We start from the raw sequence: 18,854 nt of genomic DNA, 5'->3' as shown, positions 1-18,854 counted from the left end.
ATGCTGAGTTAACAAGCCCTCTGGGAAATTCTCATGTTGGCTAGAGAACCACAGCTCCACTAGAAGTGCATGAAATCGCGCCCTCTGGAGGCTACATAAACACAGCCACCAAAAGTAGTTGCATCTGCCCAAGCAGTCCAGAGGCAGACAGAGAAGCAGGGTTTGCGAGTCCTACTGTCTATCTCCATGCAAAGAAACTATTGTAGGCAACTTTAGAGACTCCGGAATAATTCAACTATAAAGCATGATGCCGGTTTGAAGATGGGTGAGTATGGTGTATTTAAAAAAAAAAAAGAGTATTTGCTGATCTGTGTATCCCTTTCGTTTCTGGTACTTGGTTCACTTCCATATTCAAAATCTTGCAAAGGATCTCCGTTGAGTGGTCCTTTGGCCTTGTCTCAAACTCTGCAACAGGATCCTGTTCTCACATTCAGCCCTTGCTTGCCTCCCACGTGGAGAATTGCGGCCTGCTTTCTTCTGTGTTTATGCTGCTCGGGCAATGGCAGGAGCCAGTACATGCCTCCTACAACTGTGCCCTTTGCTAGGAGCAGCTCCTGGAGGGCAGGAGCCACAGCTGATTCCCTTTGATCCTGCCTTAGCACAGAGGTCTTGGTGAGAGGTGTTGTGAAAATACTTTCAAACGAATACATGGATTAATTCAGCCCGGAGACTGCATGCATTAGGCATTTCAGAAACGACCTGACCGTCTTCCTTCATGCAGTTCCTCTCAATGTGAAATGCCTTATGTCCGAGGCCGATAGGAGATGCCTCGTGTCTATCTCTAGGCTGTCTAAACCCCAGCTGTCCTTTAAGGCTCATTTAGAGTGAACTGCAGACTATGAAGCATGACCTTGATCTTGTAGTCACCATCTGGTGAGTCCACTGAGTCCCACTGTTTTGGGGACAAGTACAAGGAAAAAAGATATCAGTGACACAATGTGAGATATATATTCAAAGTCAGTACTAAAACCCAGGTTTCGTCTATTCTTAAGGTCAATGGTCTTAATTTAAGTCTATGTAGGCAATAGACGAAATACAGATATTCAAGATGTTCAAACTAAAAAATTATGAATATAAATAGACCACTAGAAATCTGGCCTGACGTTTTGTTACGCTTTTTTTTAACCACAAAACAAAACAAAACAGTTCAAGTTAGCCTATATCTTAGTTCTCCTGGGATTGCATACATGCTCTGCCATGTATTGGAAATTGGAATTGATATGCTAGCCAGTGAATATAAATACATTGATATCCAGTCAGCTAATCATTCATTTCTCTAGGAGCAGGAAAATATACGGTGTGAATAAGATTGACAGGTCCTTGATCTTTAAAAATTATTTTCTTTAATCCCGCTACTCAGGAGGCAGAGACAGGAGGATTTCTGTGAGTTTGAGGCTAGCCTGTTCTACAGCGCAAGTTCCAGGACAGCCAGGGCTACACAGAGAAACCCTGTCTTGAAAAACCAAAATCCAAAAACCAAATAAACCCCAAAAGAATTACTTTGCATTGGGGAGATTTGATGGAATTATCTGTTCTGGACATAATGAAGGAAGTGCAGACCCGGAAGCTGAGGAGACTGGAGGGAACCAATGGGCAGAAGCCACATCCACCAGACCCCAACACTTCCCCCTGAGGGAAGGGAGGACTGACTCTGCTCAAGCTGTCCTGGCATAGGTTCTGCAAAAGAAGGAAGCCAGCCTAGGCTGTCCTAGATAGTAAGTCCACGACCATATCTAGGAGGCAGACCTTAGTTGAAAGTCAATCCTTTTAGTTTGTGCCACCAACACTGTCTCCAGTGCCGGAAAATGAGTGAGACTTACGAAAAACTCAAGTAGTGTCACATACACACACACACACACACACACACACACACGAGAGAGAGAGAGAGAGAGAGAGAGAGAGAGTCAATAAACTATGTGTAAACTGGTCCCTTTGTTTGTTTCTTTATTTGACAGTGTTTCTCTGTGTAGCTCTGGCTGTCCTGGAACCTACTCTATAGACCAGGCCGTTCCACTCACAGAGGCAGGACCAGTTCCTAGGTCTTTATGGATGTGCTAAGCATCAGCGGCATCAGAAGGTGGGACTGAGTCTGTTGGTAACAACACACAGAGAGCATTTTGTTTCCTTTCTAGTGGTCCGTGAAATTATATACCCTTGCCTAGATGGAGACAGGAAGGTGCTATCTTGTCTGTAGAAACCAAGCAACAATAGCAAGGCCAATTAAAAATAATCAACCTACTTTTTGTTATCACAGTGTACTCACAGCTCGAAACCAGGTCAGTGACAAAATGACCGGGGATTGGGGGCTGGGGGGAGACCATTTCCACAACGGTCTCCAGGACTGCTGTATTACTGCTGTAGTCTTGGGTTTACACAGTGCCACCTTTTTGCTTTTTCTTTGCTCAAAAACTTGACATTCCACGTGGCCTACCTAGGTCTGACGTCCCTCTCCAGAGGCTGCTGCTTCTAACACATGCTATGAGGAGCCATTTTCCTTATTGGTAGACTTACAGGTAGACTTCCCCATGCTCTCCACTTTCTTTGACCTACACATCAAGTCACTTCTTTCTGTCCTCCAAGGTCCTGCCGCCTCCTCCTCCTCCTCCTCCTCCTCCTCCTCCTCCTCCTCTTCCTCCTCCTCTTCCTTCTTCTTCTTCCTCCCCCTCCTCCTCCTTCTGCCCTGGAACTTGTTCTGTACACCAGGCTGGCCTTGAACTCAGAGATTCTCCTGCCCTTGCCTCCCAAGTTCTGAGATGAAAGGAGTGTGTCACCCAGTCTGCCTTCTTATTTAAGTATATTTATTACAAACCATAACAAACCAAAACAAAAGAAACAAAACAAAAGAGAAAATGCACATTAATATAGATATTTAGTGACTACCTCCCATAGTCCAGCACCATCAGCACATTTGCGTAGGAGAGGCATGAACTGGGTAGACAAGGTCTCTAAACCCAGAAGACATTTTTAAGAGAATAATTTTGGATAGTGATAAATGTAATGGGGGAAATAAGATAGGATGATGTGACAGAGAGCAATGGGGGTGACTGCGCTTAAAAAAATATGTTAACAGAAGCTTCTTTAAGGATGGATGATTAACCAGAGACCTGGGTGTGCAAGACAAATGAACTACCAACAACAGCTAACCATTTGATCACCTTCAGCCAACCAAATAGCCAAATAGCCACCAACCAACCACCTAGCTAAGCAGCCAGCCCAGCCCAGCTTGGAAGTGTCCCATTGGAGCCTGAGCATTACATGCGTGGGACCACAAGGGCACACAGGTCCTGAGCTGACTTGGTGTGCTTGATAAATAGAAAAGACCCCAGTGCAAACAATTGACCAGTGTGGACAAAAACTAGCAACTGCGCCTTTCTCCTCCCAAGTGTTTACAACCCCAGTTGGCTGTGTCTAGAGACCTTCTGAGACAAGCCACACCCTCTTTCTGTGCTGTACGTGATTGACATTCTGAGGTCCCAGGTTGTTGCCATCATTGCTGCAGCTCCAGCAGAGTTCGAATAGCTCACCTTTCTGGGTACACATGTATATGTGTCTGTAGTTTCTCAGTGTCTGTCCTGTATATGTCTGTGTGTCTATCCTTTTTTACTCCCTGTCTGTCACTGTGTAGTCATGGTTCCATGATGAAGCCAAGTAGGACATGGCAGTAGTTGGGTGCCATCTTCTAGAAAAGTCCACAACAAGGAGTTTCATTTTATTTTGTGATCAAGGGGAAGCCATTGAACAAGTCAGTGACTCAAAATGACTTGCAAGAATACAGATTATATTACTTGCTTAATTCTTTGACAAATAATGAGGTAATTAATGTTTTAAAAAGATACTGAGGGGTTGGGGATTTAGCTTAGTGGTAGAGCGCTTGCCTAGCAAGTGCAAGGCCCTGGGTTCTGTCCCCAGCTCCGAAAAAAAGAAAAAAAGAAAAAAAAAAGATACTGAGAAGTGACTTAATGGATCCAAAGTTTCCCCAAAAAAGGTTCTGAGCAGAGTCATAAGCTTGAGTTTTCAAATAACCAACATTAGTAAAGTGTGATTAATGGAAAGGGGGGAGAGATGAGTTTAATTTTAATTTGTGAGTATTTAAAGTATGAAAGAACACAATAAACACCCTCCATGTGTTTGTGTTGTTCAAAGAAAGGGCTTTTGGTGGGCCAGCATATGCCTCAGCACTTCAGTTAGCCATAAGCATCGTCTGAGTCTGTTCTGTGTTGCTATGACATGATGTCCAAGGTTGGGTAAGGTAGGAAGAGAAGGCATTTATTTGACCCATATTCTTGGCCCAAGGCTGAAGGTCACGTGTAGTGTCAGGCTTCTTGCTAGTAGAATCCCAAAATGGCATAGCCCATCACATGGAGAGAGGCAGGAAGTGTGTGAGAAACTCACCGTAACTGGCTTTGTAGCCGCCCCTCAACATAGCACAACTCACCGACCCACATTTTAGTAATTGTGTGAGTAGATTGCTCATGAGGGCAGAACTCTAACCACCTCTTAAGGGCTCTACCTGGCTCCATTGGTTACTGGTTTCCTGAGGGGAGTCATATTTAAAACATAATTTAAACAAACAAGGTCCCATTCCCCAATTGGTTCTTGATCTCTCAGAAAAGAAGCCATGGGCCAATTACTAGGCAAAGGAATTGGTGGGAGTTCCGGAGGCAAGAGACAGAAACAGGAGAGGGAGGAGGAGAGAGTTCACCTCATGCTTCTGAGAGAGAAAAGCCAAGCAGATGAGATATGGGGCAGAGTGGCCACAGGCTACTTCTACAGGTGGGTGGTTGAGACTAAATATAGCTGAGCAATTAAAGGTGGGGGCAGGTGGAGAGGTGCAGAGCTAAGAGTGTTGATAAGGGCACACTTCTCCAGGTGGGAGATAAGTAGCACCTAGCAATTCTGCCAATTGAAATAGAATGACTGTGTGTGTGTTTTTATCTGCAGATCCAATATTCTCCTGGCCAGGGGCTGGTAGTGAAGTCCATTCCCAGAGCCTAGGTGGGGTAGCAAAAGCTATATGCAACACATGATGTTTGTAGAGAGTATAGGACTCAATGGACAGTGACATCATGCTTGCATAGCTGGCCTTGTAACACGTCATTGGTCTCTTGTCTTCACTGGTTTTCACTTCATTGAGAGAGGCACAGCAGAGGCCTGGCATTCTGTCTGGTTCTGGTCACCCCCACCGATTTGTGTGATTTGGAGGCCTGGCTGTTTCTTCTGTTTTTCAGTAAAAATAAAAATGTGGCAAACCAGTTCCTGAATCTTCTCATTCTGTGTGAATCCCTGGGAGACTCGTGCTCTGTCTGTTTCTCTGTCAACCGCTTTCACACACTGTCCGCTTGGCTGGTTGTTACCACACTTGTCACACTCATCGAGTTCTGAGGGTCGTTCTACCGTGGCAACATGCCATGCTAGCCCCAGGCGTTCTATAGCCTGGCTCGGCTTCCAGAACTGAGACAGGTTGTCTCTCTGCCCGGCGGGAACTTTGCTCACATCCCCTGTAGCCAGGGAAACATCAAAGCTCCAGAAACTTGTAATTTAACTATTAGATTTATATGTTAAATTCTCAGTCCACAATACATCCACACAATAAATTCACTGCCAATTAATAAAGATATTAACCACCCACCTAGACAAGATAAAATTGATCAAGTCCACCTGGATCTGGATCATCCTGCTCCATTGTCTCCACCTTGATTTCTTGTGCTTTTCCTCCTCCCCTCTCCTTCCTAGACTTTTTCCTGCTTACCCTTCCTTCTCATCTAATGGTAGGTTTCACCTTATTCTGGACCTGCCTTGCTGCATAGTGACATCATCCTACACTGCTGGATTGTGCCGCTGATTCATGTTTGGTATCCTGACACTACTGAAACGAACTGCTAACAAACAGAGACTGGAATTGCCCCAGAGAACTACTTCTAATCAGGTCTACATTCTCTTGTCCTATTTATCATTTTTTCTCCCCTTCCTTTGTATGGTGGGCTAGAAGTGGGAGTTGGAGGATTTGAAAACCCTTATTAAAAGGAGGTTCTAAGATATCTAAGCCCACAGCCAGGTAGGTTTACAGACAAGAAAATGGACGCGTTTAGAGGTTCAAAACTTCCACAAAGACCACAAAATCATCAAGCATTAAGAACACTGACATCTATAGTTCCAACTGCATAATATTTTGTGCAGACAACATGCACAGGTGATCTGTGCAGAGTGTTTTCAGTACAGTCCTGGAATACATTATTAGCTTTCTTATATGGTAGCTGAAAATGTATACTTTGCCCAGTATCACTTAGTGTGCAAGAATAAAACTGGGCAAGTCATGAGGAACAAGCCAGTAATTAGCATCCCTCCATGGCCTTCGCATGGCTCCTGATACCAGGTTCCTGCCCTGCTTTGAGTTCTTGCCCTGGTTCCCCTTAGTGATGGACTGTGATGAGGAACTATAAGCTAAAATGAACCATTTTCTCCTCAAGTTGCTTTTTGATTATAGTGGAATTTTTTGTTTATTTTTTTAAAATTGTGACTGTGATTTTGTTGTTTTGTTGTTTGTAGGTTTGTTTTTGTTTTGTTTTAGATTTATTTATTTATTTTATGTATATGAGTACACTGTCACTGTCTCCAGACACCCCAGAAGAGGGCATCTGATCCCATTACAGATGGTTGTGAGCCAACATGTGGTTGCTGGGATTTGAACTCAGGACCTCTGGAAGAGCAGTCAGTGCTCTTAACCGCTGAGCCATCTCTCCAGCCCTTGCTTATGGTGCTTTATCCTAGCAATAGAAACTCCAAGGCAGACATGACAGTGACCTCTCTGTGATACAATCTATCAGCAGCTTACAAACATTTAAATGTCTTCTCCATAAATAGGAAGTCACAGAACCCAACTGTCCACTCAGATCCTTATGTATCTTTAAGCCTACTACATTGTTACAGTTTCTCTCACCACAGATGCATGGTGTGATTTTCAGTCACTTATTCTATACGGTCAGATGAAGCTGCTAACATCTCAGTACTTGTGGCCTATGAGACACTAGAATGGGTGTTTTCTTTCTGTTTGTTTGTTTGTTGTTGTTTTTGAGATATGAAGCCCAGGATCTTTTCAAACTCAGGCTGTCCTTTCTGAATTCACAACCTTTTTGCCTCAGCCTTCCCTGTGCTGGGGCTACTCGCATACATTACCATTCCCAAGTTAGGATGGATGGATGGATGGATGCATTTCATAAAATATTTTTCCGAATAACAATACAGACTGCTTGCTATACTGATGTCAAGAAGAGCCATTAGGTCCCTTCACCCAGCTGGCAGGTTGTGTGTTTAGGACAGATTGCAGCTGTGAACTATAACACTGAATGCAGAACTCCAAGTTGCCTTATGACCTTCAGAGTTACCCAGCTTACTATGCCAAGTGAATTCACTCTGGCTCCCCAAAGCACCCCACCCTCGTTAAATTTACATTTTGTCTATTTCGTCAGAATTTCCCACAGAGACAAAAATTTTCCACAGGCGCTATTATAGGCTCTGACTCATGTATTTGTTACAAAGACAGAGAGGCATACACTTTAATAAACTGCAGTTACCACGATTGACCACCAGGTGGCAGAGCCAGCCAGCTCAGGAAGCAAGGAGGCAAAGCATGCGCACAATGCCCGGTTACAGATGAGGTTTGAAATCACAAGCATGAGAACCAAGGCACAAGGTTTGCTGACCGTTGTTCTCAACAGGGAGGGCCAATTCCTCGAGCAGATGCACGACTAGAAAATGGTACCAAAGTTGCTAGTTCCAGCTCAGCCTGAGCATTCTATTATACCCTTTTTTTTAGTACATCTGATCCTCTGAGCCAAATTCCCACCATCCTCGGGAGTTCGTCTGGGTCCCTTAACTGTTGACCTTCCTTCACAGGAGGAGGAGGAGGATGAGTTCACGGATCCCTCACCTGAATCCAGCCACTCCTCTCAACAAGTCCTGTGCAGTTCTTCCCTAACGGCCCTCATGGTCTTGGCAGAGGGCCTTGAGGATGTAGGTTGGGAATGACGAGGTGATGAGATTCTGCCTACCTAGCTATGGGGGAGCCATCATGCCTACTGGGTGCCGACCGTCCAGTGTGGCTGCTTTAAGGTCATTTATGTGTGGCCCAGAAGCCCTCACCCTTTGCTAAGTAAGGATGCCTAATAATATGGTTATCCTTGGTAAACAGGTGCAGTTGCACCCCAGTTTGCCCTTGGGCCTTTAGAAAGGGGTAGAGATCTTTCACATCTCTCTCAGGGAAGGAATTTTGGCAACAGCTTTTTCCTTTCCTTTTTTAAAGTTTATTTTAATTATATGTGTAGTGTCTTTGTCTCTCTGTCTCTGTCTCTCTTTGTGTCTGTCTGTCTGTCTCTGTCTCTGTCTCTTTTTCTCTCTGGTGTGTGTGTGTGTGTGTGTGTGTGTGTGTGTGTGTGTGTGTGTGTGTGTGTGAGAGAGAGAGAGAGAGAGAGAGAGAGAGAGAGAGAGAGAGAGAGAGAGAGTGTTCAGGTCTCTAGAGTCCAGAAGAGGACATATGGTCTCTGGAGCTGGACTTAGAGATGATGGTGAGTCTTGATGTATGGGTGCTGGGAATTGAACTCATGTCTTGAGGAAATGCAGGATCTGCTGAGCCAGCTTTCCAATCCCAGTATGCAACTCTTCAGTGGCAGAGCGGTTAGCTCTAGGTGTGGGGATGCGAAGACGACGATTGATGCTCACGTAGAAGCCGTGAGTAGCAGGCAGACCTGATCTGCAATCACGAGAAGGGCCAACCAGCATCCTGTTCCTTTTTATGGCTTTGCCTCTCGTTGTCAACCTTCCGTTTTCTTTTGTATCTTGTCTCAAGCCTTTCCTCCTTTCCATGAGACTTCCGGCGCAGACCAAGGAGTGATCACACTGCACCCTAGAGATTCAGCTTCTCCTACCCTCAGGACCTGTCTGGGACTGGCCTTGGTGAGGCCTGCTGCCAGACATTCCCACCTCATCAGTGGTCCCCAGAGAGGTTTACGCTCACGAGTAACCATTGGAGAGCTCAGCCCTGGTGCTCTCTGGAATGTTAGAAACCTACAGCCAAAGTCTGGGAGGTAAAATGTTTATCTCTTGTTTGCTGAAAAAACTATCTTAGGTACAGGCCTGTCAGGCACCTAATTGATCAACCATTGAGACCCACCTTAAAAACGATTGCCTGTGCAGGTGAATGTGGAGGCCAGGGGTGAATATTGGATCTTTCTTAATAATTCTCTTCCTTTTCTTGAGGGAAGGTCTCTTACTGAACAAGGAACTTACAGATTCAGTCAGTCTCACTCGACATCATGCCCCAGGAATCCCCCATCTCTAATTCCCCAGTTCTAGGGCCACGGGCATTTACCGCTGATAACAGTTGTTCATGCGGATGCCGGGCATATGAACTCCTCACACAGCAGCTTCCTGGGTCTAAGCCCCAGCCCCAAGACTTTCCTTTTAAACTAACAGAAAGCCTTAGCCACTGAGATTCGCTTTGCCTTTAAGTGTGAAGAAAACATCAGCTTCTTGACTGAATGGATGAAGACTTACGTGGGCGGTGTCAGCTGAAAAGATGAACCTGCGTGTCCGCGTGTCGTCTGTGTGTTGGAGGGACACTGTGACCGAGAAGGTACGGCCCTGAGCTGCTACGCTATGATCCCGTGTCACCTAAGCATCAGATCTGTCTACCCCGGGGGAGGGAAAGGTTATATCATTCCCCAAACGTACAGTTGTACTTATTTCCAATGGCTGTAATGAATGACCATACTCAAAAATCATGGCTGGGAAGATGGCTTAGAGAGAGAAGCACTTGCCACACCAGCCTGATAATCTGAGTCCAATTCTCATAACTCAAGTAAAAAGCTACTGTAGTCAGCTTTAACCTCAGGGCCCCTGTATTGATATGGGAAGTGTGGTGGTTTGAATGAAAATGGTCCCCATAGACTAAGGTGTGACCTTGTTAAAGTAGGTGTGGCCTTGTTTGGAGGAAGTGTGTTTTTGGGGTTTGTTTTGGGGCTGCTTGTTTTTATATGTTAGATTCTGTACCCCAAGATCTGGCTGCCCCAAGTCTAGCAAATTCCTTCCTGTAGTAAGTAGCCTTTGTTGTGAGAACCTGAATCCTCAGTGTAAAACTATTGGTTAAATAAAACTAGCAACAACCAATTACTGGGGAGGAAATAGAGAGAGGTGAAGTTTGAGTTTTGCAGGCAGGGACTACAAGGGAGGAGAAAGAAAGAAAGGAAGGAAGAAGGAAAGAAAGAAAGAAAGAAAGAAAGAAAGAGAGAAGGGAAGGAAGAAAGAAGATGGATAGATGGATGGATAGGTGGGTAGATGAATAGATAGATAAAGAAATGTGGAAGAGAAGAAAGACAGAGAGAACAGGAGGTCTTCATCAACCATGATACACTGTGCCATGATACACGTGCCTGAGTGGAATGCCTTCCCAGGATACCAGACTGCTGGAGCAGAAATAACCCAGGAATATTCAGACAGCAAATATTTAGGGAGCACAGCTGGGGAAGTAGGTAGTCTAGCATTAGAGAGTTAGAATAGGGGTAATATCCCAGTAATTGTGCAGAGCCTGATACATAAATCATAGTTTAGACTCATTAGTTTACAGGGTGTCAATGAGGGTGGGTCTTGAGGTTTAAAATGCTCAAGCCAGAGCCAATTCTCTCTTCCTGCTGTCTGAGGATCTGGATCTAGAGCTCTCAGCACCATACCTGCCCATGTGCCACCACGCTTCCCGCCATGATGGTGACAGACTAAACCTTCAGAATTATAAGCCAGCCCTAATTAAATGTTTTCCTTTATAAGACTTTCCACAGCCATGATGTCTCTTCACAGCAACAGAAGCCCTGACTGAGAGAGGGCAAAGAGAGGAGAATAAGTTGAAAGCTTGCAGCCTAACTCTCAGCCACAGTAGGCAGTGTGGCCAAAACAATAAGCTGCCGAGAACCCACGGCACCAGAGTTGTCCTCTGACCTGTGGATGCCAGCTGAGGCTTGCGCACACATTAATAAGACAGGCAAACGTATTATCTTACAGATCCAGAGGGAGGCAATTTAGAGCATGTTCTTCAGGCTGCATTTTGCTGGAATTGTAGAGATGAGGATGTGTTCGTCTCTAGCTTGTACAGGCTGCCGAACTTCCTTGGCTGGAGACCTCCTTCCTGCACACTGCAAACCAGCAAGGAAGCTTCCACCAGCCTGTGACATCTTTCCTCACATCTCCCCCCACTCTGACCCGCCTGCCTCCCTCTTATACTAGTGTGATTCCATCGAGTAATCTGACCTTTCAGTCCTTAGTGTAAGCACATCTGCGCAAATCCATTTGGTCAACGGAACACATTTTCAAGTTACTGGGAGTCGAACATGGGCATCTCTAGGGGGTTGCATCCTTCCTACCGTACCAGTGTCGTAAGGGTTACTTGTGTTGCCATGGTAACTCTGGGGGTGGTATTGCTGCACCAATCAACTACATCAATGACATTCGCTTCTCTCACAGCTTGTATCTCTCTGCCCAGGATCCTGGATTGTGCAGAACTGGGTGAATATCAACTGTCAGATCTGGGCCTACCTTGGGGATTGTGGTCAGCACAGTGCCTCGTTTGTATCTACGAAAACAAAGAGATGCGGTCAATGTCACAACTCTATGTTCATTTACTTGGGACGTAAAGGTTAGAACATGAGGCTATCTAAGAGATTGTGTGAGTCAATTCTCTTCTGTGTGAAGAGAATGAGGTCCAGAGGCTTCATCTCATTAGAGAAGAGAGAGAGGCCTTTGGGAGGAAAGGCCAGCATGGTGGTGGTGGGGTTCTATGTGGAGGAGAAGCTCACAGGGCTGGCCGTGGTCACCCACTAGGTAGGGATAAGCATATGAGCACTGACTTCCTAGTTCTTGTGACATCCGACTGATCGAGACTGTGCTGGGGAAACGGGAGGAGCCGCTGGCTACGTAGGCTTGTCATTTGCCCTGATGACGACAATGAGTTGATGATGGGACATTTTTAAAAAGCACAAGAAGAAGAGTTAGGTCTCTGGAGTTTGCTGATCTGAATCACCAGCTGTTTACTGATGATTTTCTTTGTTAAATGACAGAATAGGGGTGATTGGGTTTAAAAATAAGGGTGAAGACATTGCTTTCTTAGTTTAAGGAATATGATCTAAAGAATACGGCTGAAGTGTGGTGGGGGAAGGCTGTCCTAGGCTTTAGCTTGCTTGTTTTGTTTTGAGATGAGGCCTTGCTATACGGCCTGGTTTCTGATTCTCCTCCTTCACCTCCTAGTCGGTGGAATAACATGTATCCACCATTATGCCTGGCTACCGCTGCATTTTTGAAAAACATTTTTTTTTCTTCAAAGTTTACAGAAAGGTATAGCTTTCAGGACACTAGATGTCTTTGGTCCCAAGTAAAGAGCAAGAAGATTTTACATATATATATATATTTTTTTCAAACCCCTAAATTGCAGAGAAATCCAAGTCTAGTTGTAGAGCAGAAGAGGGCTCAGGCTGCAGAAGGAGAGAGTTGAAGGGGCACAACAGACGCCTGCTTGCCAAACAAGACCCTTGGTTTCCCTGAGGGTGGCCGCTGGGTTCCCGCCCATCTAGGACTGCTTGGTCGATGCACACAGCGTTAAGGGCACCGTTTATCCATGCAAACCCAGAATGTGAGCAAATCCTGATGCAGAATGAAGAGCTGAGCAGTGGTCTCCCTGCCTGCCTCAGGCCTTTGCTGTTGGTGTTCCCTGTTCCCACAGGCCCAGTTTGCTGATTGGTGACTTATCGTTCCTAGGGATTGGCTAGTTTCTCCTATAAGCCGCATCAGGGAGTCCACCACTCTGGGTCTTGTGGTGTGATTCACTTGTCTGCGTGCTTTTTAGTGTGGAAGTGTTTAGGGAGAGAAACTGATTAGAGATTATGTTTCTGGTTTGACTTAAAGAATCACGGGGGGTTGGGGATTTAGCTCAGTGGTAGAGCGCTTGCCTAGGAAGCGCAAGGCCCTGGGTTCGGTCTCCAGCTCCGAAAAAAAGAACCAAAAAAAAAAAAAAAAAAAAAAAGAATCACGGACCTTTCGATTCTCCGTAGCTTTGCAGTCACTATAACAAATAAAAGGATTTTTTTACCCCTGTGGTATGGGGGGAGGCAACTTGACACAAGCTGGGAAAAGGGAAGAGGGAGCCTCAGTTAGGGAAATGTCTCCATCAGATTGGCCTGAGAGCAGGTCTATGGGGCATTTTCTTGCTTGAAGATTAATGTGGGAGGGCCCAGCTCACATTGTGTGGTACCATCCCTGGGGCATCTGGGATATGTAAGAAAACAAACTGATCCAGCCATGAGGAATAAGACATTATGCACTGTTCCACCGTGGCCTCTGCTTCAATTCCTGCCTCCAGCTTCTGGCCTTGAGTCCCTGCTCTGACTTCTCTCAGTGATAGACTATGGACTGTGGAAGTAGAAACCAAATAACTCTTTCCTTCCCCCAAATTCTCTTCATCAGAACACTTTATTATGGCAACAGAAATGAAGCTAATACAGAGTTCTTGTGAGATGCTGGGGCGGGATACGGACACAGAGAAGCTAAACTCAACTTCTGGCCATGGCTCCGAGACAGAAGCTGCCATCACACTAGGCCAGGCTTCAGAAATGACTGACTAGTCAATAACACGGATATAGCCACTTCCTCAGAAGTTGCACAGGGGACGGTGGCAGCAATGAGAAGAGCGGATCTCATAGTTCCTTATAATCCTCTTAAAGCACTCCGATTTGTCCTCAGTGCAGCCTTTAACTGAATACCACTGGATTCCCCCTGAAAAAAGAAAAGGAGCTGAGGCAGGGGGTGGTTTGGGAAGGTGCTGCCCGCCTGGCCTTAGGTGCTTCACCCAGTAACCAGGTAAGAATAAAAGCTGGAGTGAAACCTCCAGCCTTACCAGGACACAACTCTAGACTTCTACCCTGAACAGCAGCTTCATCATCTTGCCTTTAAGAACTCGCGGGTGTACTGCCTGCGTGGGGCACTTAGTCATGCACCTGCTTTCGAACCATAAACCAATCACAGCTCTCTGCTTGCAACTGCTATTGCCTAGAAATTTCAGCTGTGTTAGCTGTGGGGGGAGCTTGCCCATAACCATCACTCAACTTTGTCACAATCAAAAGGCTGAATCTACACGAGGGTGTCCTATACATGTAAGTGCTTCCTAGAGACAAAATCTTGGTTGTAACTCCCTTATTTTTCTGGCTTTGTTTTGTTTTGAAACAGGCACACATTGCCAGGTCTGTCTTCTTTACTTGGACTCTTGGTATCCAATTTCATTTCTCCATGCAATTAACTGACTGAGTCATCTACCCAGACCCCAGTTTGGAAATTCCTTATTTTTCTGGATAGGTATTAATGTTTTCCTGTAGTCTATGATTTTAAATTATTTCCAGCTAATGCATTCTTTTGTCTTTTACATTTACTTATTATTTAATACTATTTATTTTATAAATTTTAAAACATACACAAACGAATTTTTTTATGACTTTTGGGTTTTGGATGTTAAAGGGGGATTCTCTCGAATGTGAAACATGTCCTCTAGCATGTTCTTCCAATTGTGTGTGTGTGTGTGTGTGTGTGTGTGTGTTTAACATGGAATCTCGGCAGTTGCACTGGAACCTGCATTTAGAAAACTCTTTATATGATTCATTAATGTTTTCTGAGGTGTGAATGCTGTAAATTTATGGGTGAAAGTATTTGTATTTGAATAGTGGTGACCATACTCATTTATTAATTATTTAATTTGTTTGTGCCTCCAATTTTCCATTTAAAAAAGAGGTGCTAGAGAGATGACTCAGAGGTTTAGTAGAAGACCTAGATTGGGTCTCCAGCATTCATGTGATGGCCTACAACTTGTACCTCTGGCTCCAAAGGATCCAGTTACTTCTTCTGGCCCTCAGAAGCTCCTGAAAGCACACAGTGTGTCTAGACTCATACATGCACATACCTGCACATATGACATATATGAATTATAATAAATCGTTAGAATGGGGATAATATGGTATGACTATAGCCCAGTGGTTGGGCACTTATCATGTGTAGAGCCTTAGTTTCAATCTCTAGCACTCAAAAAATAAGAAGGGAAATGAGTGAGGGGGGTTAGTAATGGGGTCCATCCAGGTTACATCATTGCCTGGTTGGAGTAATGCAGTCCTGGCTATAATGGGAGCTTCATTATAACACCAGGCACAGGGACAGTGTTAGCAAATGCTGTATGGATTGGATCATCTCTACACTTCTAAGCATTCAGACTTACCTTTAGTGAGGATCTCTTTTATGCAATACTGACCAGGCTTTGTTCTACAGGTTCCAAAGTCCAGCAAACATCCATGAAAGGGGATGGAGAGATTGCAGAACTTGCAAATCACACCGCCAACATCTCCAAGCACAGTGAAGAAGGGGAATTAGTGACGGGGATCAGAGGGAATGAACAAGAGCAGAGGGAGTGAGGGAGCGGGAGAGGAAGAGGGAGGAATCCAAAAATAAACCACTGATTTTCAACTTTCAAGAATAAGCAATGCTTTAAAAATTTATTATAAAAAAACCCACATAAATTACGATTATTTCATTTTGAGAATTTAATGAGAGGAATTTCAAAGCATGTGCTATGTTAATGAGTCAGAAGCACCCTGAACTGACAGGAATCAGAAACGAGGACGCTTTCTCAGTACCTAATTAAAACAGCAATTTCACCAGCCACATACTCACAGCTAGGGACTTTATTTCCAAGTCTAGGTTAGTATGTTATACGTGTAAATATTCATTACTCGATTAATGCTTACATATTATCTTTAGTACTCAAATTCAGTTGTTCAATAGTGTTGCTCATTTGGTCATGTCCAACTAGCCCTAAGATTTTTGGAATTGGGCAGCATCTAGAATATTAGTTCCCAGTTGCCAAGTGCACCAGATTTAGGAGAGTGGCTAAAATAGATTCCCATGTGCCCGGAAGACTTGAATTTGACTCCATAGGAAGCTGAGTCCGTGAATCTGCAGTTCAGATGTGCAGTGATGGCACTGGAATGGGACACAGATGTCTGATTCATGCTGGAGAGTAAGGTCTATCATTTCAGGAATCTGAGATGACTTCTTCATAAGTCTTGGCCCATAACAGAAAGCTTCTTACTGTGAAAAATAGGCCTGATAGCTCAAAGACTCTTTGATTAACTGGACCAAAAATTGACCTGGTGTTTATACTTTCCCTCTTCTCTTCTCTTCTCTTCTCTTCTCTTCTCTTCTCTTCTCTTCTCTTCTCTTCTCTTCTCTTCTCTTCTCTCCTCTCCTCTCCTCTCCTCTCCTCTCCTCTCCTCTCCCCTCCCCTCCTCTTCTCTCTTCTCTTTCCTCTTCTCTTCTTTCTTTCTCTTTCTCTCTCTTTTTTTTAATTGAGAAAGGGTCTCTTCTGCATATCCCTGACTGAACTGGAATTCAGTATTTAGACCAAGATGGCCTTGAACTCACTGAGGTCCATCTGCCTCTTCTTCCTAAGTGCTGAGATTAAAGGCATGCTCGACCACATGAGTTTTCCCCAATATATAATCACCTCTACCATGTTACTCTTAGTTAGAACTTACTGGACATATTGTATGCTTCATTGTTTAAAACAGTCCTTTGTTAGAACTGAAGTGACTTTCAATAGAAGACAACCTGGGTAAGGAGACCCATTCATCAGCTCAATCAACAAATATTTATATTTAAGTGTGAATATGCATATCATAACTGGCCATGAATTTGAAGGAAAGTGGGATAGGTATATGGGAGGGTTTGGAGGGAGGAAAGGGAAGGAAAAAAAGTCATAATTTTAAAAACAGTCTCAAAAAATAAGCCACAACAAATGAGTGGAGTTTATGTCCAGGAGTTTACTAAGCAATCTATATGCATTAGCCCGATGATTCTCCAAAAATATATGTTTCAGCCAGAGATTATATTTGCCATTGTCTTGCAAAAAACAAGTCTTAATAAGTAGAAGAGGTGGAGGCAAAAAGCTTCTCTGAAGCTTAAGCCCTTGCTTTCTGCAGGAAGTCTGAGGTCCCAGAGCTACCTCCTGTGCCCCAGGCCTTCCCTCACCTCTCCTGGCTCAGAGTCAGCTGCTGGCTGGATTACTGGGCCAACTGCTTTTCAGAGAATCCCGGAGGATGTTTTCTCCTTGGCTTTATCATAACTCAGTCTTACAGCCAGCTCTTTGACGCCTGCCTCATTACTCAAGTCTGTTACACATAGTACCATCCTACCAGTCGGAACGTGACCACAGTTGTTTGGAGACATTGCCTTTATGGCCACTTACCTACTTGGCATTGCTTAAGAGTTTGGTTAAAGGAATAGACATTTCACTGTTATCTTGCATGGGTCTTTTTTAAGTGAAGGAATGTTGGAGTTAGTAACACACAATGGACAAGAAGAAAAATGCTAAGAAAATGCTAATGTGCTTTCCCCCCAACCCCCAAGTAACTTACTCATTTTGCCTTATTTGCAAAGGTTTCTGGCATATTTTGATATGCATGTTCTAGTTTAGCAATGATGATGATGTCTTATACACTGATTACTAATACAGTTTCTCCCTCTATAAAATGAGAAAAACACCATCTAACATGCATGGCTGTAGCAAGGAGGGAATCATGAACACAAGTGAAGCTTTAGGATGGGATCTGCTCACTAGGTGTTTGCTCAGGGGTTGGGTCTTGTCCTCAGCATCCAGAGGTTCATGGTGTCTCATAAGTGAGATGATGATTAACCTAGGAGTAGACTCAGAAGAAGCAAGAGAAGGTGGCTGCTACAATGGCACTTCCGCATCCACCCTCTGCTCAAACTTATTGTAATTCCTCATTCTGAACCAGCTGTTCCTCCATTTAAGTTTTTCTTTCTCAGAACTTACCACTTACAAGGCAGGACAGGATAAAAATGGCAGCGATGGCAGTCTTTCTCATTCTTAGATCTGCAGGCCACAGGACGGTAGAAGACAGGACAGGTCCAGCCAACATGTCTTCCTGAAGAACACAGACAAGCATTGTTAGCTCTTAAAAAAGAGATACTGGGTAAGCTGCTCTTTTCTTTTTTCATTAAGAAAACATACACACATTTATTTTGTAAAGAAGGAAAAGTTTAAGGCATCCTTCTTTATAAAAATTGCCATAAAGTCATTTCTGGTTCTGGAATCTCTCTCTCTCTCTCTCTCTCTCTCTCTCTCTCTCTCTCTCTCTCTCTCTCCTTTTACAGCAACGCCACAGTCTCTCTTCACTCCCCCTTAATTATAGCTGTGTAGCTGAAATGTGAAATATGAAAGTGTCTTCAATAACCCTTCTGTTGTTCAAAGGGAAATGTTCAGCTCACAGCCTGAAGTTCAGGGCAAACAGTCATAAGCATGAGGGAGTGTCACGGGATCCTTAACGGCCGTGCTCATTAAATCATCTGAGGTACTAAAATGTCACCAGTCACCCACACCTACTTCTCTGGTGGCAATTTTTCTTGTCTGAACTTCCTACAAAGCCTGATCACAAGTTAAAGTCTCTAGTGGAATGTGGTTTGCTGTAACTGAAACCAACGGCCTGATCCTCTAGACTCTAAACAGTTGAGACAGGAAAAGATGCCCAAGTAAGAATACAGAGGAATCGCCACTTGAACTCCCTCACCTGTACAGAGTGCATTCTCCGTACTCAGGAAATGAACATTTTAAAGCCAAGTAAAGCTGACCCACTGTAAAGCAAGGTGACATTTTCTGAGCTACATGGACACACTTCTTAGTTTTTATTTTATTTTTTTTAAAGATTTATTTATGTTATGTGTGTGAGTACACTGTTGCCATCTTCAGACACACCAGAAGAGGTCAT

General features: G+C 44.2%; 1 protein-coding gene across 4 annotated transcripts; it reads right to left on the bottom strand.

Annotated features, from left to right (window-relative positions):
- Positions 1 to 13,484: 13,484 nt before the first annotated feature.
- On the bottom strand, positions 13,485 to 18,610 carry C1h9orf57 (similar to human chromosome 9 open reading frame 57). 4 transcript variants are annotated; one of them, XM_017590323.2, is made up of 4 exons: positions 18,473 to 18,610; positions 17,903 to 18,014; positions 15,290 to 15,412; positions 13,485 to 13,806 (listed from the first exon to the last, which is right to left on the bottom strand). In XM_017590323.2, the coding sequence occupies exons 2-4, from the start codon at positions 18,006 to 18,008 to the stop codon at positions 13,682 to 13,684; spliced, it is 354 nt and encodes a 117-aa protein (XP_017445812.1). In that variant the 5' UTR covers positions 18,009 to 18,014; positions 18,473 to 18,610; the 3' UTR covers positions 13,485 to 13,681. The 4 variants fall into 4 exon arrangements, with proteins under 4 accessions (XP_017445812.1, XP_017445813.1, XP_038957315.1 ...); XM_017590324.3 differs by lacking the exon at positions 18,473 to 18,610 and adding an exon at positions 18,324 to 18,437; XM_039101387.1 differs by lacking the exon at positions 18,473 to 18,610 and adding an exon at positions 18,358 to 18,405.
- Between the last annotated feature and the right edge of the window lie 244 nt (positions 18,611 to 18,854).

Source organism: Rattus norvegicus, chromosome 1 (genome assembly GCF_036323735.1).
Source record: "Rattus norvegicus strain BN/NHsdMcwi chromosome 1, GRCr8, whole genome shotgun sequence".
Classification (NCBI taxonomy): Eukaryota; Metazoa; Chordata; class Mammalia; order Rodentia; family Muridae; genus Rattus; species Rattus norvegicus.
The sequence above is the reverse complement of the archived record's forward strand: the minus strand, read 5'-3'. Positions and strand labels throughout refer to the sequence as shown.